The following is a 19,619-nucleotide window of genomic DNA, read 5'->3' on the forward strand; positions in this document are numbered from 1 at the left end:
TGGGTGAATCACTCCTATTTACTCGAATGACATTTATTATTATTTATTGCTAACGAGTACTACATTATTGCTCATATTTTTTGGAATAATTAATGCATATTGTTGTTAATCCTCCACCCGATCTGACCAACATTAGTCACCTTTTTGAAAATAACATCTAGAGATATTATTATTAACTAAGTTTAACCCATTATTATATAAATTAAATTGTTTTAACCGAAAGATTACACTTTTTGGTCAAACATCTATCATGTTCAATGTATTAATTAAAATCTACTTCTGTTAACATATCTAAAACCTAATGATTCTGGCCTTTCTTTGTGTGTGTGTATATATATATATATATATATATATATTATATTTAAAGTAAATAAAAAAGATACTCAATTGTGAAAAATAAAAGAGTAACAAAATAGAGAGGAAATACTGTAACCAGTATAGAATCAGAGCCAGAAGCTTAGTCATTCTTAAATTTTTTTCATCTTCTTTTACCAAATTACTTGCATATAAATATCACATCGTCATCAATCCCATGCATATATGGAAAGTTGGTCGTGACGAAAAGTAATGATTGATTATAATCTTTAATGTACGCTATAAAATTATCATTAACAATTCTTATTTTGATAAATAACCTCCCGTTATATTGACATTAATAGGTTGACTCCACCATGATCTTTTTGTTCTTTTCTATACAAGCGATTCAATCCTCACTTGCTTTTTCCTTTTCCTTTGCTCAAAAGGTCAACTGAGAAAGAAAAAAAACTATAGGGGGAAAGTAAAATAAAGGAATATCCACAAAGGTCCTTTAACGAAACCCTGACAAAAGAAAGAAAATTTATTTCACTTACAAGAATAGAAAATGACAAAAACCACCCAAAAATAATAAGTTAAGATAAAAATATTCCACAAATTAGCAAATCCACTCCCCCATCTCCTAAGGGAGTCTTATTTTGCGTTTAGCTCATTAGGACCCCACCTTCTTCCCTCCAGCACAATTCCCTGAATTTACAGGTAATTTTTTTTTTCTATTTGAATTTTCAATACATGCATATAATTTATGTGTTTTTTTTTAAATCATATTCTCGATATGTATTAGTAATTTTTTTCTTTTTTTCTCTGTTTGTGTTAATCTGTTATTTTGAATCTGTGGAAGAACTTCTAAATTGGGTTCTGTAGGTATAGGCTTTATTGAGGTTCTAATTTTGTAAACTTTATTCAATTATATAATTTCTTGATTTAATTTTAAATGGGGTTGATTTAAATGCCAATTAATAGTTGGCAAATAGCTAAAATGTCATGGTTCTTGATTTTGATGTAGTATTAATAATGTATTTTCTCATTGAATATATGGGAATTGAGGGTTAGTTCAGTAAGATGAGTTATTTTAGATGTAAAGATTCGATTTTTATTGGAAGTTATGCCTATATCCAGCCTAATTATTAATGGTAATTGTGTCCTGTATACAAAGTTGTGTAATACATTCTGTTCTTTCCAGGGAATTCATTTCTCTTAGCGGAATTCACGTGGGGTTAGTCAGATTTCAGTATGTGTTTGACTTTAGCTGTAATGAAGGAATAGGAAGTGAAAGTGGAGTTAGGAGAAGCAAATTATGTATCGGCCTGTAGCAACTACTACCCGAGGTGGGGTGCCTAGTGATAGTGGAGATTCTGTGGTGACACTAGACCAAGTTCCACGATGGATTGATTCTGACATTAGGTACTTGTATGAGAATGAAGATCCTAATTCCGACTATCCAGATCCTTTGTCGTCTGCTTCTGGTTCTGAGGGAAATGCAAACGGTATGGTTTCCAAGTTTCCGTTAGATCATGAGGTTAACTCCAAGATATACCTGTGGAGAGGAGACCCCTGGAATCTTGAGGTAGATGCTGTTGTTAACTCTACAAATGAGGTGAGAAGTAACTTTTTTCGCATTTTCTTTGTATTTATTTTGATGTGGTTTGTTGACTTGGGTAGTACTTACTTCTTATGTTGATGAGTTATGTGCATATTTATTTTTTTAATGTGGAGACTAAGGGATCAAATAGCTTTTTTGCTTGTATCTATCCATCTGAATGGTGGCAAAAACATAAACTTGTAGCCAACAGATTAGCAGAAGATTTTTGGTTTTCTTTGAAAATTTTGAGTTCCAAGTAGCTTGTTTGTGTGTCTTAAATGCTGTATTGAGTAGGAGATGCTTAAAGTTAATGTGCTTTTATTTGAGCTAAAACTGTAAATATCCAAAAAGGAGGAATATTTTTCAATCCTGTTTCTATTTCTTTCAAGGGATGGGGAAAGTAGGTTTCGAGTACTTTATCCATAAAAAGTGGTATAAGTGGAAGTATGTTGATTCCACTAGCCTTTGACTGTGCCCGGGGGGGGGGGGGGGTTAAAATATTTATTCAAATTTGTGTTCTCTTTCTACTTTGCAAGTTTATCACCACCGCGGAAGAACCTAGAAAGTGAAGCATGTAGATGTAGGTTATATACCGTTATGGGAGTATATACCCTGTGTTTCTCTGACCAAGGTGACAACTAAATTGTTCCATACATACCTTTGGATTAGTTATGGCTGCGCTTGTTTTATTTTGTGCAATTTCGATAAGAATATTTTTAGAAATGCAGATAGCCATGCAAATTTGCTAGTTGCCTACATCAAGAAACCGCCTTTGCTGTCAGTGGAATTGTTGACAATTATACTTATATTTTGTGGTAAACAGAACTTAGATGAAGCACACAGCAGCCCTGGATTGCATGCTGCAGCTGGACCTGGTCTTGCAGAAGAATGTGCTACTCTGGTACATTCCCCTGTGTGTGCATATGTTTTCCACATTTTTCTTTTATGTTTTCTCCTCAACATTACTTATTTCCTGAACTGGTTCGCAAATAGGGTCTGAAGCATAACTTGTGGCAACCATTTGAACTTCAAACAGTTTCTTTACATTTTATTTTTTACTTTCTGTTTATTCTATCCTAAGGATGTTATATAACACTTTTCCCAACTTTTTACCCTTTAATTCAACTTATGATACTGACACTAGAAAGATATGGATGGTTTACTTTGCTTCATAGGGAGGCTGCCGGACAGGAATGGCGAAAGTTACCAATGCTTATGATCTTCCTGCTAGGTGTGTGATGTTGGGTTATTTTATCAACTCGATGCACTATTGTTGAGTAGGTTTATAACTGAATTCTTCGTTAGTTGATCTGCAATACCTTATCTTTACATATGCAACAACATTTGCGCTTAAATCCCAAACTAGTCGAAGTCGGCTATGTGAACACTCTATATTTATTCTACTCCATCTGAGCCTTGTTTATTCCAGTACTCAATTATTTGTCTTATAGGACAAATCATGGACTTTTTAAGAAATTGTGTTATGTTATTCGCTAAGTCAAAAAGGATTCAAAGACATTGTGTTTTTGAGTACTTTCTTCCATATGATTTTTGACCCCTTTTAATCCCTTCAACGATCATGGTATCACATCTATGGACGGGCGTATCTGGAGATATCCGTGGGAAATTTAGTTGCTTCCCTTGATATCCACTTTTCAAGTATATTCTTATAGTAAAAGCAAGAGAATATAGAGGTGGAAACTGTGAACCTATCTAAGCTGGTCTTCAGTAGGAAAAAACGAAAAAGCGTGTGGACATTGAGGTATGACCTGCATACCATTCAGGGATATCCTGACCTTGTCTACTTCACCGGAATCTTCATACTACGTAGTGTATGAGTTTGTGATGGAATTGTTATATGGAAGCCAAGTTGCAATGATATCTGACATACTGATAAGAAATTTCGTAATCACAAACAATGTGATCCTACTTGTGTTGGATAATCTAAATAAGGATCTGATTCTGTGAGAATTTAAATAAATCTTCAATCATGTTTTTCGATGACATGGTAAGGAGGCAGTACTACCTATCTCAATTCAATGCCATTATGTCTTACTATAATTTTTTTTTCCAGAGAAACTGATGAGAATTGAAGTCGTTGAGCCCCATAATCTTCTCTTGACACTTCTCAGATAACAATTTATTATTTAAATGGTGATAACTGGGTGTTGAGTAGTAGTAGTAGTAGTAATAGTTGCTTTGTATCACCGTTTTTAGCTACTAGCATGCATTACAGTTAATTAAGGTATTAAAAAGAAAAAGAAATATTTAGTTCTCTCTTTCTCTTTGAACTCAGTTCATGATATTTAATCACAATTTTAGCATGGGAATAAATGCAGCATAATCATAAGCCTTTGACATACTTCTGATTGTGTTTCATGTGCAGGAGGGTCATTCACACTGTTGGTCCAAAATATGCGGTAAAATACCACACTGCTGCCGAGAATGCTCTAAGTCATTGCTATCGCTCTTGCCTTGAACTTCTTATAGAAAATGGGCTACAGAGGTTGTCTAATGGTCATATATTCTGCGGTTATTATTAATGCCGTGATTTTGTGTATTGAAAAGGAAAAAGGAAGAGTCAGTCCCTTGATTTCATTTTGATTTTAGGGTTCAATAATTTAAAATGCAACTTACTGTGTTGAATTATGTGGTGCAGCATTGCTATGGGCTGTATATATACCGAAGCCAAAAATTATCCGCGAGAACCAGCTGCTCATGTTGCAATAAGTGAGATCCTCTCTGTTTTCAAAATCAAGTGCTTATTTGTTTGTTTTGATTTTCAAGTTAAAGATAAAGATATTTCTTTCTGTGCTGAGTCTGTAAAAATCTATGATATCTCCATCTGAAAGATTCCTTAATGTGTCAACTATTTGCTTTTTATGTGTTATCTGCCACTTATTAGACTCCATCTTTTTATACTTTGCTTAGGAACGGTACGACGGTTTCTTGAGAAACAGAAAGATAAAATAGAGGCAGTTGTTTTCTGTACAACTACGTCATCCGATACAGAGATATATAAAAGGTATACTTTGTACATTGTTTTCTGCTATATACTTGAGGGTGTGCATGAATTTCTACTGTATCTTAATTTTGCAGATTGCTTCCTCTCTACTTCCCTCGGGATAATCATGAGGAGGAAATTGCCCGTTTAAAACTTCCTGCAGATGTTGGGGATGAGAATGGAGAGACAACTACTGCCGAGCGTAAAATAAGAATAAAACCGTTGCCTAATGCAAAAGTTTCTAGTCCAAGGACCCCCGAAGCCTCTGTTGATCTGTCTGCCAGTAATATTGGTTTGTCGAGAAGGTTAGTGACGGATTTAAGCAGTTCACCACACCATATATCATATGAACAGTGGGTTTGCAGGATATTCAGTTGAAGTGTTAATGTTGGTCAGAACTCAGATATGGTTTCATTGCTCATATCTCCCTCCAACTTTTTGAAATCTATGTGTGTGATAGTAGGATGAAATTGACAAAAGAAATTTTTATTTACGTAAAGAATAGCTCATTGTGGCCCCAAGCTTTTGCGCTGTCTTTTTATGATATCATTACCTTTCAACTTTTTATTTGAAACAAAGTAATTAACCCTCATACTTTACAGATAAATCATAAACCTAAATCTATGACTGAAGTCTGAACTTTCCAGGAATGAAGATGCTAAATCAAATGACATGTTTTTCGATGATTGATAGAGACTTGGGTAATAAGCAGAAAGGGCTTTCTGTATCCAAGCATTATTTAGGTGGGATTAAGCAGTTTTGTAGTTGAGCACAGTGCTGCATTCTCTGAGTTATAATTGGATGAACTTTTCCACCAATATTTTACTAGAAAAGTAGCTTGCATTCCACTTGATTAACTGCTTTGATGGTGGAAGTTCTCTCTCTTGGCCTGGAGCAAGAAATGAAGGCTTATGCTTAAACAGATAAAGATATCTCGTTATATATCTTCTCTGAATATCTTAAAACAGCAAGAAATATTATTTGCGCAGCATATGCCTTTTATATATATATATCAGTAAGCCCGACTAACGAAGCTTTCTCAAGCAGGAGTTCGTCCTACTTGGGTTTATTTTTGGATCCTGCTTTTATGTCCCTGATCAAAGACCCAGACCAGCGACGCAGAGAACAATGGGAAAAAACAGCTCAAGCGCAAAGTAGTTGGAACTGCTTTAAAATGCTTGGATATGGTGACCTTGGGGGACCTCCTTTATCAGCTGCAGAAGAATATTCCCTTCATTCTAGATATCTTGCAAAAGCAAATTCTCTTAATCTTTCAGAAATTGCAGAAATGAAAATCGTGTAAGCAGATTTTCTTTAGTCCATGATTTTGTCTAATAAATGAGAATACCTATATCCAACTGTTTGGAGCCTCAGATATGCATTTGAATTGAGTGAAAGTAGGACGAGATCTGCCTTTACCCGAATGCATCCAAAGGTTTTGTGATATTAATATGACTAATAGCATGTATGACCAAGCTTCTAAAATCAACTTATTTTGAAAAGTGCTTTTCAAAAAAGTAATTTTGGTGATAAGCAATTTATGTTTGGCTAATTAATCTGAAAAGCACTTTTGAGCAGTAATTAGTTTTTGGCCAAGCTTTTAAAAACTGCTTCTAAGTGTATTTTTCTCAAAAGTGCTTATCAGAAAAGTGTGTTTTTGGAGAGAAGCTACTTTTTTCTGCTTCTCAAAAACTGCTTCTGCTTCCCCTCAAAAACACTTTTTTCCTTCTAAAAGCTTGGCCAAACACCTCAATTTTTGGAAAAAAGCACTTTTGGCCCCAAAAAACGCTTGGCCAAACAGGCTATAATTTAGCTACAAAAAAAGGTTATCATGAGTAATAGATAGCTGAAGTATTATTAACATATCGATGGTAAGTGTTTCCTGGTATATGTTAAACTTAAGTTGCTCATTGACTATGTTTTCAGTTACCGAGGAGGGGTTGATAGTGAGGGTCGTCCAGTTATGGTAGTTGTGGGAGCACATTTCCTGCTAAGATGCCTTGATCTTGAGAGATTTATTCTATACGTTGTAAAGGTAGTGATAATTACTTCTATCCATAGCAATTGTGTGATTCAATAATTAGTTTTGCTTCAAAAAATTTGCATGATTTTGGCAGTAAATAGTTATTCTACTTGTCACATGTCAGGAATTCGAGCCTTTGATTCAGAAGCCTTACTCTATCGTGTATTTTCATTCTGCAGCTTCTTTACAATTGTAAGTATGATCTTCTGGCCCATATATTCACTGGCTCATGTCCGTGTGATTAGTATAAGTGAAACAATCAATAATTTAGGCCGTTAATTAGATCGCAAATGTGCATGCATTGCCGGACATCAATATTTTCCTTTTTCTTGTCATTTTGCTTTTAGGATCCATTTCTACAGCTCTCCGTGTTAGTTTGGTTTGGCGCTGAAGATCGAAGCGTAAAACTTAGTTGTTGTTTTTTTCCTTTTTTTTTTTCTTTCTCTTACTTCAATCTCTGAGCTCCATGCGGTTGATTCATTGAAAGAATCCTTTTCTAAAGCTCATTAATAAAGTTTTTGATCTGTTTTTCTTCGGCAATTTGGTTGTCTTTGACCAAAATCAGAGGGAAAGGTGACATTGAAACTGTGTTTCTCACTTTGATGGTGCTAAGCTTTTGCATTGTACTCCAAATTTGGCAATTCTTTTTCTGTTAAATTGTTGATTCCGCATTTTGTTGTTTTGTATCAAAACAGGCAACCTGATCTGGGATGGATGAAGAGATTACAACAAATACTTGGACGGAAACACCAGTGTAACCTTCATGTATGAATGGTTTCACCCTTTTTCTCTTGTGTTTTCCATGGTTCCCCGAAGCCGGACCTTACTCCCGGGTTTTTTGTTATTGCTAAATCTCGTTTTTTTTTGGGAGCAGGCAATATATGTTCTTCACCCTACCTTTGGACTGAAGACTGCAACTTTTGCTTTGCAACTCTTTGTCGATAATGTGGTACTTATATGCTTAGGACCTTTTATCTTTTTTCCTTTGACTAATCCCATTATTACTGGTATATAAACTCAAACTTTCATTTTCTCTGAAAGCATGTCACTGGTGATTTATTCTGCAGGTGTGGAAAAAAGTAGTATATCTTGATCGTCTTCTACAGCTATTCCGTCATGTTCCTCGTGAACAACTAACCATTCCAGATTTTGTGTTCCAGTTAAGTTATCATGCTTCTATCGCTCATTTTTTTCACATCAAAATGAACAAGGATTGAGTGCAACATGCCATTACAGACGTTGTCCGTAGTTTTTTGCTCAATTGTGGTGGGGGTGGGGTGGGGATAATAGTTACTACTTGCCTATCTTGGATTAGGTTTGCCATTGTCTCAGGCAGATGGGGTTTCTTGATATGGAGCACCCCCCCCCCCCCACACACACACACACACACTGAGATTTCGATAGATGTTGAACTCCGGACCCTTAATTCAAACGTTCAATGGGTTAAACAGTAGCAACATAAAGATAGAATCGATCAAAGTTTAAATCGTGAATCTGCTTGTGTAGCAACGATCAATCTCCCTTCTTGTAAAGGGAACTTGAACTACAACTCATCTTTTGATTGCAGGCATGATTTGGAAGTAAATGGAGGGAAGGGACTAATAGTGGATCCTAGAACTAAATATGTTTATCAACGAGCAACTTGATATGGAGCAACTTGCAATCTATGAGCTTGTTGTCTTTTATATCTTTCTTATATCAAGGTAGTTATTTAGTGGCATTTGTTTATTTCTTTTTTCTTTGTAATTTTATTTATTTATTGAAACAATGTGTCTTGTCTCGTGTGGCAATAAATAGTCCCTTCATGTAACATTTTCCATGTAATTATTTATTTTTATAATTTGATTGAATATGTAGTAATCTTTGAAATATTTTACTATGAACTTGACCATATTGTCCTCTCTGGAAGTTATAGCAAGTCCTGGGATTATGAGCAACAGGTTGAAAACAATTCTATATTGATAAAATCAACTGATTAGATCTAAGTTGTTTCTCCGCATTAAATGTGTAATTTTTCTAATAAAAACATTCTGAACGATTTTAACAACCAAACACAAAATAACTTCAACAGAAATAAAATATTGTGTCATATAAGAGAACCGAAATTAATTTTCTTCACATAAATTTCAGTTAAAAAATTTCCATTCTTCAGATCTATTTTGTGGGTAAATTTTTTATCAAGTAAAAAGCCCCACAAGTACAACAAAACAATTACACCTTGAAAATAACAAAAGAAAATGGCTAATATGCTTTGCTAAGCATATGAGAAGAGTAACGACCACTGAAATATAACTAATTAGCATTACAATATGGTTTAAACATTGCAGTAAAACACAAATACGCGTCCATTTTTTCAGCGGAATTTTATTAAAGGATCTATGTAATACGGAGTCAGAATTTGAAATTTGTTGATTTTGAATTTATTGAGTTCAAAATTAAAGTATATATACAGATTTAATAAATTTCTAAAAAATACAACCCCTTCCATAGTTGGGAAAGACAAGGGGCAGAGATTGAAAAAAGAATGAAAAAATAAACACAAAATATAAATGGGGGGTAGCATGAAATTTAGTGGACACCAATTGCCAATTAACAGGGAACACCCATTTTCAGACGCCTAGTCCTCGAGCTGTGGAACTCCGTTCTTCTTCTCCAGTGATCTTTCAGCTAGTGAGTATTATTTTATTCAGTTACAAATACTTAAACTCTGAGGTATAAGATTTTACATTATATATTCTGTTTTTCTTTTATTTTTTGAACTTTAATTATGCAAGGCAGACGGCAGTTATGTGATTTTAGTTTCCCAGAATTGAATTGTAGAAATACTCTAATTCCAATTTAGAAGTTCTTTCTTTAGCTTAATCATTTTCAATGAATGTTAATGTAGTTATGTTATGATATAGAAGATTCATATAGTCGACTCAAACTAGTTTCGGATTGAGGTGTATTGTAAAATGATAAATATTTAGGGTTTTTGTGAAGCTTTGACAAGGGTTCTCCTTTTCTTTTAAAAAAAGTAAAATTCTAAACGACAGTATGAAGGGTATAATTGGTGCAATGGTAAAACTTGCCGCCGTGTTAAGGCTGCATACCTTAGACCTGATGTGGTCCGGTCCTTCTCCCTCACCCCGCGCATAGCAGGAGCTCAGGTCACCAGGCTATTTTTTTTTCCCTAAAAGGCAGTACTAATATATAGTTTCATAAATTGACTACAGAAATGCTGAAGTTGAAACTTTGAAAAAGAATAACTGTATTTCAGAAGTAGATTGAACAGAAAGGAAGGAGTTAGGTGAAGGAGGGGTTATCCTGAACAGTAGACATGCTGCAAACTATGTCAATGAGTACTCTTGCTACTTCTAGATATTGCGGAGGTTGTGGATCCACCTATCTGAGGACGCATTTTGGACAGATAAAAGAAGCCGCAACTGGTTTTGGTGAAAGTCATTTTGTTTGGAATGATTGTCGGAAAAGCTTGTCCTTTTATACCCACTTTGATATGCTAAAGCCAAGAAATTTGAGAGCTCAAGCTGGATGGCTGTTTAAAGGAGGCGATCAAGGCTCAGAAGCAGGTTGTGAGCGTAGTGAGAGTGCCAATGAAGATATCTTGATGTTCTTTTTCCAGCTGGACCTGGCTACACGCGTGCAGGTTGCCATCTAGCTCTATGATTTGTTGTAGTTTTATTTGGTATGTGTTCAACCGTTGCTTCACCAGTTGTCTATCCTGCTTTATTCACAGTATGCTTTGAACGTGGAGCAGTATGAAATTGCACAACAACTAAGAGAGAAGCTTACTGAGGTTGGAATATGGAGATCTTAATTTTCCTATTTCATCTCATTTTTACCTGATTTTCCATTAAAAATATTAAGCAACTGTTGCCACTGTTCTTCCTGTAATTTTATTGGATTTTGGATGTCTGAAAGACAAGCCAATGGATTAGCGAAAATTGTTTACTGACTAGAATCGGCACGCTTCTTATATGCTAATGAAGGTGGAATCAGAGGTTTTGAAGCAGCAGGAGTCCAGAAGGGGATCGGCCTCAAAGAGTGAAGCTCAAGATATGGCCATAAGCATCTTGCGTCTACGGTAAGCATCCTCACTCTTTTTTTTTATGAGCTTTGAGTGCTGAATCTCAAGGATTAGTCGAACTGGTTATGAAGATTCTACCTTTAGTATGTTCCAAAGACATCATCTCTTGAGCTTACCTCTGATCAGCTTTTTGCTTCATCCAGTGCAGACCTGCAAAATGCAGTTCAGAGTGAAAACTATGATTTGGCGGCTAAATTACGAGACGAAATTTCCAAACTGGAGGCAGAATCTCTAACTGCATCAATAAGAGCTCAGGCTTATGTAAATGTGGAATATGCATTTCGATTAGGCCAGAAAGTGAGACACAAGAATTTTGGTATGGAAGCTTTAACTAAGGTTTTGTTTTGCACATTAATGTTTTATCATTTAGGAGAAGTTGCGGCAGATACTTGTCTATGGCATGGGTATCCTAAACTGTTGTCAGTGGGGAATGTTTCTTTATGTTAATACTACATGGTGCAAATGAACTGTGTAAAGCTAATTAATACTACATTTTTGTTGAGCTGAAAGTTACTTTATGCACACTGGGTTCAACAAGAAGCTTGTTTTGCATACTTTTTGGGTCAAAGTAGGCATGATCATCATGCTTGTCATTATTTGCACACGAACTGAAGGGAAAAAATGGTAAAGCTGACGAGGAGAAAAGGATAAAAATTCTGTGGTAGGTCTATAAGGTGGAACGGAAGGAACAGCTTGTTTAAAATTCAAAGACACTCCAATGTTTTAAAAAAAATGATGTAAAAGTTCAGCTAGGTTCTTCATATAACTGAGTTGTAGCTAAAAGTGATATATAATTTGAGAACCTAGTATGAAGTTTCTTTGTGGGATCATCGGATCTTGATAATATGATTATTTCCCAGCCATTGGATTTTTCTTTTTATTGAAACTGCATGAACTACTGGACTGAACCTCACAAAGTGATCAAACCTTTGCTAATTTGACCTTTGAGGATACAAGATCAGGAAGAGCCTCTAATATGTTTCCTTCTGTGCAAGTCGACTTGCACGGATATCTAGTGTCTTAATGTATAGGTTGATATAAGTATTCATTTGGCAACATATTGCTTCCTTCTGGGGAAAATATGTTCTCTTAACTGACATTTATGGAACCCTAGATTCAGCTTGATTAGTAAGTGTTGCTCAAGTTGTTTATAGTATTGCAACCTGATCTTCTGACTTCAGGATATCGTGGTGTAATATGTGGGATGGACCCAATGTGTTGTGAATCAAGTTCATGGATGGAAACTGCTCAAGTTGATAAGTTGAGCCGTGGTCCTGATCAGCCATTTTATCAGGTTTTTCGCATTTTTTTATCAGATAAAAAAATTCAGTTTTTTCCTAGATCTTCTAACATAAATTTCGTGTTTCCTGCTGCAAACAAAGATTTATCACCTCATTCCCATTCTCAATCCAATTCATCTATCTGAATTCTGAACATGATCTGGTATTGTCAGTGATACTTTGTAGCCACATCCCGAAGAAAAGACCAAATAACTTTTTTAAACTGCATATGTCAAATCGTCAACTACTTGTTCAGGTTCTAATCCACTATCCTCCTTATATCTGAAGTTTAATTTACTGCTTATGCTCTAGAAGTCCCACTTCCTGGTTTCATCATCTTGTGGGAATTATGAGATGTTGTCTATCCCCATTGACCTGATAATTTACCAACTTTGGTGTGGTCCTCTAGCAACTGCTCAGTAACTAGCTACTGTAGCATCAACTATACGTGACAACTTTTCATCACTGGCTCACTTGGCAGTACAAACACAGAAAAGTACTTTTACCTTTAGACCCTCATTTTAGGAAAAGTGCAAACAAGTTCAAAAATTGATTCTGAGTTGTGAAAAATTTTCATATTAGAGTTAAGGTGCCGGAATGATACCGTACAGAGCAAATCTGTTTGAGCTTCATCAGAGAAACATTTTAGTGGTACAAACAAAAGTCTGGTTGTCTTGTTGACTTTCCTTTACTTGCGTCTTCTGGCCAAAAAAAAGGCGTGTCAACTCTGCAGGAGGGTTTGTTTAGAGAACTTCTTAAGCATACTGCAAGTTCCTGATCCTAATCCACATTTCAAACTTCAGCTCGCATTTTGCTGCATTAGAGGGACCGAAAGCGCTGCTGCTCCATGTTATATTCTTCTTTATGTAATACTTCAGACCTATTTAGCTTTGATTCGACATGTTTTCAGGTGCTGGTGGATGTACATACAGATCCCAATCTGTTAGTTGCATATGGTAAGTGAAATTTGACACCATGAATAAGCATTTCTTATAATTAGATAATCTTGTCTGAGCTAAGGTCATATACTCTGTTGAATTGTAAAATATCAACCTCTTAGAAAAGTCTGATAATTGTTCATCTTGCAGTTCCTGAGGAAAGTTTAGTGGCCCCCAGCGAACCAGATAAGGTATGTATCCAGCCAATCTAAAAATACAGACGAAGTTGTTATTCGATCTCTAACTTGGTTAAAAATGGAACACGTGTGTAGGATAGATTTGATCATCCCTACACCTCATTCTTATTCTTCGGGATGGATGCTGCTGGAGATTTCATACCAATCAAGCAGCTGCGCGAGAAATACAACAGGCCTCGGCATGAGGTGCCTTACGATCCAGAGGACGAGAAGGGTGGAGAAGGTTCCTAGATTTGGCCACGAGCATGCTCATGCTCTGCTCTATGCAAGATTTGAATATATGAGAAATCTTTTTCCTGATTTAAGAGAAAATGACAGCTTGGGTTTCCGTCATTTTGAGAGACTACAAATCATGTTTTCCTGCACAATGTCCTTAGAATACACATGATTGTGGAGGCTTTGGTGTATAGTTGTGGAGATTTAGGATGACCATGATCAAAGTACATAGAGCTTCTGTTATTATGAGCCACTTTCGGCAGAAAATGGTCTATTTTAGAACAAAGAACAAAATGTGCCGTGTATAATGGATGTATGGTTATTATTCCACTTTTCAGGTCTCCTTTTAAAATAATTTGTAAGTTTTTTATCTTAAGTAAAACAGATGACCAATCTTCAGTGATGAAGACCAAGCACTCCAGTTGGGAATGTTACTATTGGATTTTTTTTCTCATAAAGACATAACATAGATATCTCTTCATTCATACTTTCAGGTACCTGAATCTCTCCTGAGATTTTATTAAGTGTTATGTCATGTGATCTTCTAGGTCACTTGCCTTCTTATTATGATCATTTTGATCATTTGCTCATCTTCTTTATCAAGAATGTTATTTGAAACCGATTTGTCTATACGCTTTAAACGTATCATAGACTTTGTCCTTCCAGGACTTATTCTAATAGGAGCATTTGCAGTGAGAATATAGTTACTTTCTTTGGGTCAGCAAATGCGTCTGCCATGCTTTACAATATAGTGCAGATGAATTATCTTTTTATGAACTTCAAGTTCATATTATCTTCGAGGATCTAGAGGTACAAATGATAATTTATTCCACGTAACTTTTTCTCAACTGTTTATCATGTCTCCCCCTCATGTTAGAAAAACTAAGAGCTCGTTTGGACATAAGAAATTTTTTTCTTTTTTCCAAAAAAAATTTATTTTTTTTCGAAATCAGCGTTTGTTCATAAAATTTCTAATTTTCACTTGAAGATGCATTTTGGAAATTTTAAAAAAATTGAAAAACTATAAAAAAAACTGTTTTTCAAAATTTTCACTCAAATCACTTACAAAACTTCAACAACCCAAAATTATATTCATGTCCAAATACAACTCTAAATTTCAAATACCATTTTCACTTGAAAAAAATTTTCCCCCTATTTTGAAATTTTACAATTCTTATGTCCAAACGCCCACTAACTTGCTTCCTCAACTTTGGAAACTAACCTTTGTGCGTTATAGTGTTAATCAAAATATACACCGCATAACAATAATAATAAGATGGAATTATTTGGTTCCTGACCCTGAACCACTTTTGAGGGGAGAATGTAACATACTTTCGTATATAACGTATATCAAACTGATATAGATAACTTTGTTCTAATAATAAATAGTTTAGCTATTAAGTGGAGGCACTCAATACATTATTTTGCTAAACCAATTGTGAATTAAACCAACCTATCAAGATGAACTGTCTTGAATAAAAAATCTAAAAATTATGCTCTAAATTAAATTGTTGAGCAAGTTACCTCGCAAACACCAGGTTGCAGATAATAACAATCGCACATGTAACCATCCCATATATGCATCTTATGTGGTATACATGGTAGGTAAATGAGCCCATATTCACCTTTGATATTTTAAGCATTCATGGGATTCAATCCCAATTTTAGTTGGTCTATTAATTAATGAGAACAAACAACATGAGAGAATTTGTAAAGAACTTTCTAATTCTTTAATATTTACCCATGTGAATTCTCTTTTATTTTTGCAAATCATACTTAAATTAACATGGTTAAACCAATTGTACCAACTGAATAAATTAGCAATATTGATAAACTTCAGGTTTATACCATGAGTGTGCAATTATCAATAAACTCCAAGTTTATTATGATATGGGTTGTTATATTAATAAACTTATACTTTATTGTGGCATACTTTTATTTATGTGGTACAAACTGGAGAATAAAGCGGATAGCTTTCACATACATATTACCCCGCTACAAGTTGTAGTAATAGAAAATATTAAATCTTTCATTTATTTTTAGTCTCATATATCTAACCGTTTTAGCGAATACTTTAGAAACCCAATAAGTTTCTTTGAGACTTACTGCGACACAATACCTTATTGATAATCAATTGTATTCCTCCAAAATAGTACTAGTTGGCTCTTCTAGAGCTCTCAATTAGTTTTGTAGTACCATATATTCATCAACATCCATAAAGTGAATATCTCTCTCAAAGAGAAAGTTATACCATTATGGTCATGGTCAAAATTATATGCAAGATATGTTTCTTGCATTACTGTTGTCCTTTAATAATCACATTGCCAAAATATTTTGGCGTACAATAGGTACGTGACCAATGATCATTCATGCCATAATAATGACATTATTTTCTTATTTCCTCTCAAACATCCTTCTAGAGGTGAGTGTGGTATATTCACTACCACTAGCGCATTTATATTCTTTCAAGAATGAATATGTATTCATAAAGCACATGGCGTCACATTCACACCATGAATGGACCATAATCATCTATATGTGCTTTATAAAATCTCATGTCAAATCGATGACAAATGTTACTTTCACAGAGTGAAGGATTATTTTGAGAATCGTTATTGTTCTCATTACCACAATGATGACGATTATAATTCCGTTTATTGCCACGTCCACATCCATTGATACCTTCACGGTAATAATTTTGTCTTCTTTCATACTTATCACATATTGCTACCACATTCTCTTTAGGGAACAAGAATGAAGTTGTAACACCCTGAAAAATTTTGAAGTATTTCAGTGTAAAGCCCCGTAAATTTCGCAAGTGAATTCAAGGTTTCGTGGTGCCGGAGTAGGCTTAAGTGTTTGAGGATGGTATAAAATCTTCACGGCGAGCTTGCAAGCCGCGGTTCGAACTTTTTGGGTTGAACAATGCACCAAAAAGTAAAGAAAAAGTTTTGACGGAAAAGCGTGTTTATGCGGTCCATTATGCGACCGCATAATCACTTTGCGGGCCGCATAATGGTCACAGAAGTGAGCAGGAGAAGGGCCAGTCTGGGGGCAATTATGCGGTCGGCTATACGACCGCATAACTGTTATGCGGTGCATTATGCGATCGCATAACAGTTATGCGGACTGTATAGTGACCGCATACACGGACAACTTTTTGATCGTTTTGGTGTGTAATTATGCGACCGATATGCGGTCCGCATATCCATTATGTGGTCGCATATGCGACCGCAGAACCTGTTTCGGAGCTCCATTTTTGGATTTTTAAAACCCGACCTTACTTCGTTAAATACACGCTTTGGGTCATTTTTGAGCAAAATTCTAATATTTTAGAGAGAATGGAGAGGGTTTTAGAGAGAGAAGAAAACCCTAGGTTAATTATTCATCAAGTCTTGCTCAAATCTTGGAAGATTAACAAGGAAAACCCATAAGTTCTTTATTTAAGAGGTAAGGTTCCATACCCTAGTTTTCAATTTCGAATTTGGGTAGAAGATGGTTGATTAGGAGTATGATTCATGGGTATGAGATTATTATTTATACATGCATGTACCAATAAGAATTGTGGGAAGATTGTTGAGCTGAAATAAGTAAGGATTGGGTTGTGGAGTGAAGGAAATCTTGTAGAAGAACCTTGTGGTTAAATTTGCACACCTAGTGTCTGATAAAATGCTCAAATGAGCTGAGACCATGAATATCTTCCTAATTATGGTTCAATTTTGTTATGTCTCAAAATAGATCAGGATCGCTAAGAATTCCGGATCATTCTAGAGTTAAGGAAGCTCGATTGAGGTATGTTGGCTTAACTTTCTCTCTTGGAATTGAATTCCATAATGTTTTCGTAAGTTTTAAAGTATGGGTTGCGTATTAAAAGTTTATGGCTTTGAGTCGTGCTTCAATGAAAGATAGTATGACAAATTGTGTGAGAAAATTTTAATATTATTAAGACTCTTAATTGCTCATATGTGTATCTAAAGTCTTGATTTGGAAATATCTTATTGTTGATAATCTATACAGATTATTGGAAGTGAAATAAGTTAATTGGGGATATAGAGTGTGGCCAACGTGCCAAAAATTTAAGTTATGATTGTGCCTAGTAGTGCAAATGATTTGAGAAGATGTGATAAAGAATATGAAATGAGCCTCGACTCAATTATTTAAAAATGACTTCGAAGATAGAATTACCTAAAAGTTTTTGTACTTAATTCATACCCATTAGTGGTTGCTTTACCTAATGCTTTGCTTTATAAATATATCTAGTGTGATTCGAGTTCTATATACTCATGTGTTGAACCGGTACATTGTCATTGTTAGGGATGAGCATTGTAAGAATAAATGGTGTATTGATTGTTTATGATTTTCATGTGTTTCTATTGGTGGATGGTATGCCTCATTCTTTGGGAAGAAACCATTTGTGTTTGAAGTTTTCATTTCAAATGAATTTGAAGTATATGATTTTATGAAATATCTTATATGTTGATACTTGATGGTGATCTTTGAAATTGAAAGAGGTGAAAGTGTGAAATATGAAATACGGCCATCGTGCCAGGAATAAAGAATCTTGTGAATGGCCTAATGAGCCAAGGAAATATTGTCGTTGCGAATGACTGAAAATACTAATGAGAATTTATACAATGTGAAAGATGTTGAGGTGAATACAATTGTATTTATGATATTTCTGTTTGCAAATCAAATCAAAAATATTTTTGGGAGCATCATTAGCAATACCTAGGAAGGGTGGGTCATAAGGCCTACACCTGAAACTACACGTGCCGGTGTAGGGGTGGATTGGAATTATTTCCCTTATTTTGGGATGAAATTGGAACTTTTGGAAATTGTGATATTATTCCCCTTAATTGGGATGAAACTAGAACATTTGTGGATTGGAAAAGTCAACCCACACAGCATATGTGGGAAGTCAGCCTAGCTGATCGGATGGAGATCAGACGCCATATTGCGCATATGGTGGTACTACTCTTGGTAACAATTTTCTTTCGCATCACATGTCAAACCACATTATTCATGGGGAGATGGACTAGCCGATCGGGCGTGATCGGACTCCGTGCTAACAAAGACGGTGGTATATCAGTGCTAATGATCTCCCAACCAAAATTATATATATGAAGTTCGCATTTTGAAAATTATTATGTTTTAATTGGACGTTTGGATATTGTTGATTATGACTTGTTGTTTCTATGTGTTGCCTTTTTTTATATGGGCATTCTCTTTTAAAAGAGGATTTTTAGCTATACATACTAGTGCTATTCGACAATACTAATATCTCTTTTGCTAGGGGCGCTGCATCTTTAATGGATGCAGGTGGTTCTTCATCAGGTGATATTGATTAGTGATAGCAGTATACTCTTTTCAGCTGATTTGGTGAGCCCCACTTCATTTCGGGGTCATGTATATTTTGTTCCTCATGTACTGCATTTTGAGGTATAGCCGAGGCCTTGTTGCCGATATTTCTATATCACTCTTCTATTATACTTAGAGGCTCCGTAGACAGGTTGTGGGTTATGGTTGATGTTGGGAATTGAACTAAAAATGTTTGTACTTGAAAATTACGTTTTTCATTAATTCTATAAACTCGTAATGTTTTGAAAATTATGAATGAAGATGCTAATGGGAATGGAAAGGAAGTTGTTAATAAAGTCTTTTCAGTGATTGATTAATGGAGTACATCTCCTCTTTATTCATGGACGAGTTTGGGTAGAAGGAAGTCTAATAGGCTTGCTCGGCCGGGTTCTCTCGGTTGAGCGCCGGTCGCGCTCCCCGAGTTTGGGGCGTGACAGAAGTAAATTCAATGGGACGAGTTTTCACTTCTTGTACTCACAATCATATATGAATTTGATCATAGCAAGACATAAAAAATTTACCACTTCGGATGGTTACAATTTCTTACAAACTCTAGTAGAGTTATAAATAAATTTATTGTCTTTGCTTGTATTTAAAATTAAATTATAGAATTTTAAAA

The 19,619-nt window shown here is 35.2% G+C and overlaps 2 protein-coding genes across 4 annotated transcripts; both read left to right on the forward strand.

Moving 5' to 3' along the window:
- Positions 1-767: 767 nt before the first annotated feature.
- LOC107778108 (uncharacterized) lies at positions 768-8,795 on the forward strand. The gene is made up of 15 exons (XM_016598304.2): positions 768-1,014; positions 1,499-1,912; positions 2,721-2,798; positions 3,073-3,128; positions 4,284-4,403; positions 4,557-4,627; positions 4,829-4,922; positions 4,997-5,206; positions 5,949-6,200; positions 6,828-6,936; positions 7,049-7,116; positions 7,620-7,689; positions 7,799-7,873; positions 7,992-8,083; positions 8,492-8,795. Exons 2-15 carry the CDS (start codon positions 1,613-1,615, stop codon positions 8,568-8,570), a joined length of 1,674 nt encoding a protein of 557 aa, XP_016453790.1. The 5' UTR covers positions 768-1,014; positions 1,499-1,612; the 3' UTR covers positions 8,571-8,795.
- A 661-nt stretch (positions 8,796-9,456) lies between these two features.
- On the forward strand, positions 9,457-14,124 carry LOC107778109 (clp protease adapter protein ClpF, chloroplastic). 3 transcript variants are annotated; one of them, XM_016598306.2, is made up of 9 exons: positions 9,457-9,594; positions 10,140-10,570; positions 10,661-10,720; positions 10,914-11,008; positions 11,155-11,327; positions 12,193-12,305; positions 13,202-13,247; positions 13,380-13,420; positions 13,502-14,124. In XM_016598306.2, exons 2-9 carry the CDS (start codon positions 10,244-10,246, stop codon positions 13,655-13,657), a joined length of 1,011 nt encoding a protein of 336 aa, XP_016453792.1. In that variant the 5' UTR covers positions 9,457-9,594; positions 10,140-10,243; the 3' UTR covers positions 13,658-14,124. The 3 variants fall into 3 exon arrangements, with proteins under 3 accessions (XP_016453792.1, XP_016453794.1, XP_016453793.1); XM_016598308.2 differs by having other exon boundaries at positions 9,458-9,594; positions 10,184-10,570; XM_016598307.2 differs by having other exon boundaries at positions 9,519-9,636.
- The last annotated feature ends 5,495 nt before the right edge of the window (positions 14,125-19,619 follow it).

Source organism: Nicotiana tabacum, chromosome 24 (assembly GCF_000715075.1).
Source record: "Nicotiana tabacum cultivar K326 chromosome 24, ASM71507v2, whole genome shotgun sequence".
In the NCBI taxonomy this organism is placed as follows: Eukaryota; Viridiplantae; Streptophyta; class Magnoliopsida; order Solanales; family Solanaceae; genus Nicotiana; species Nicotiana tabacum.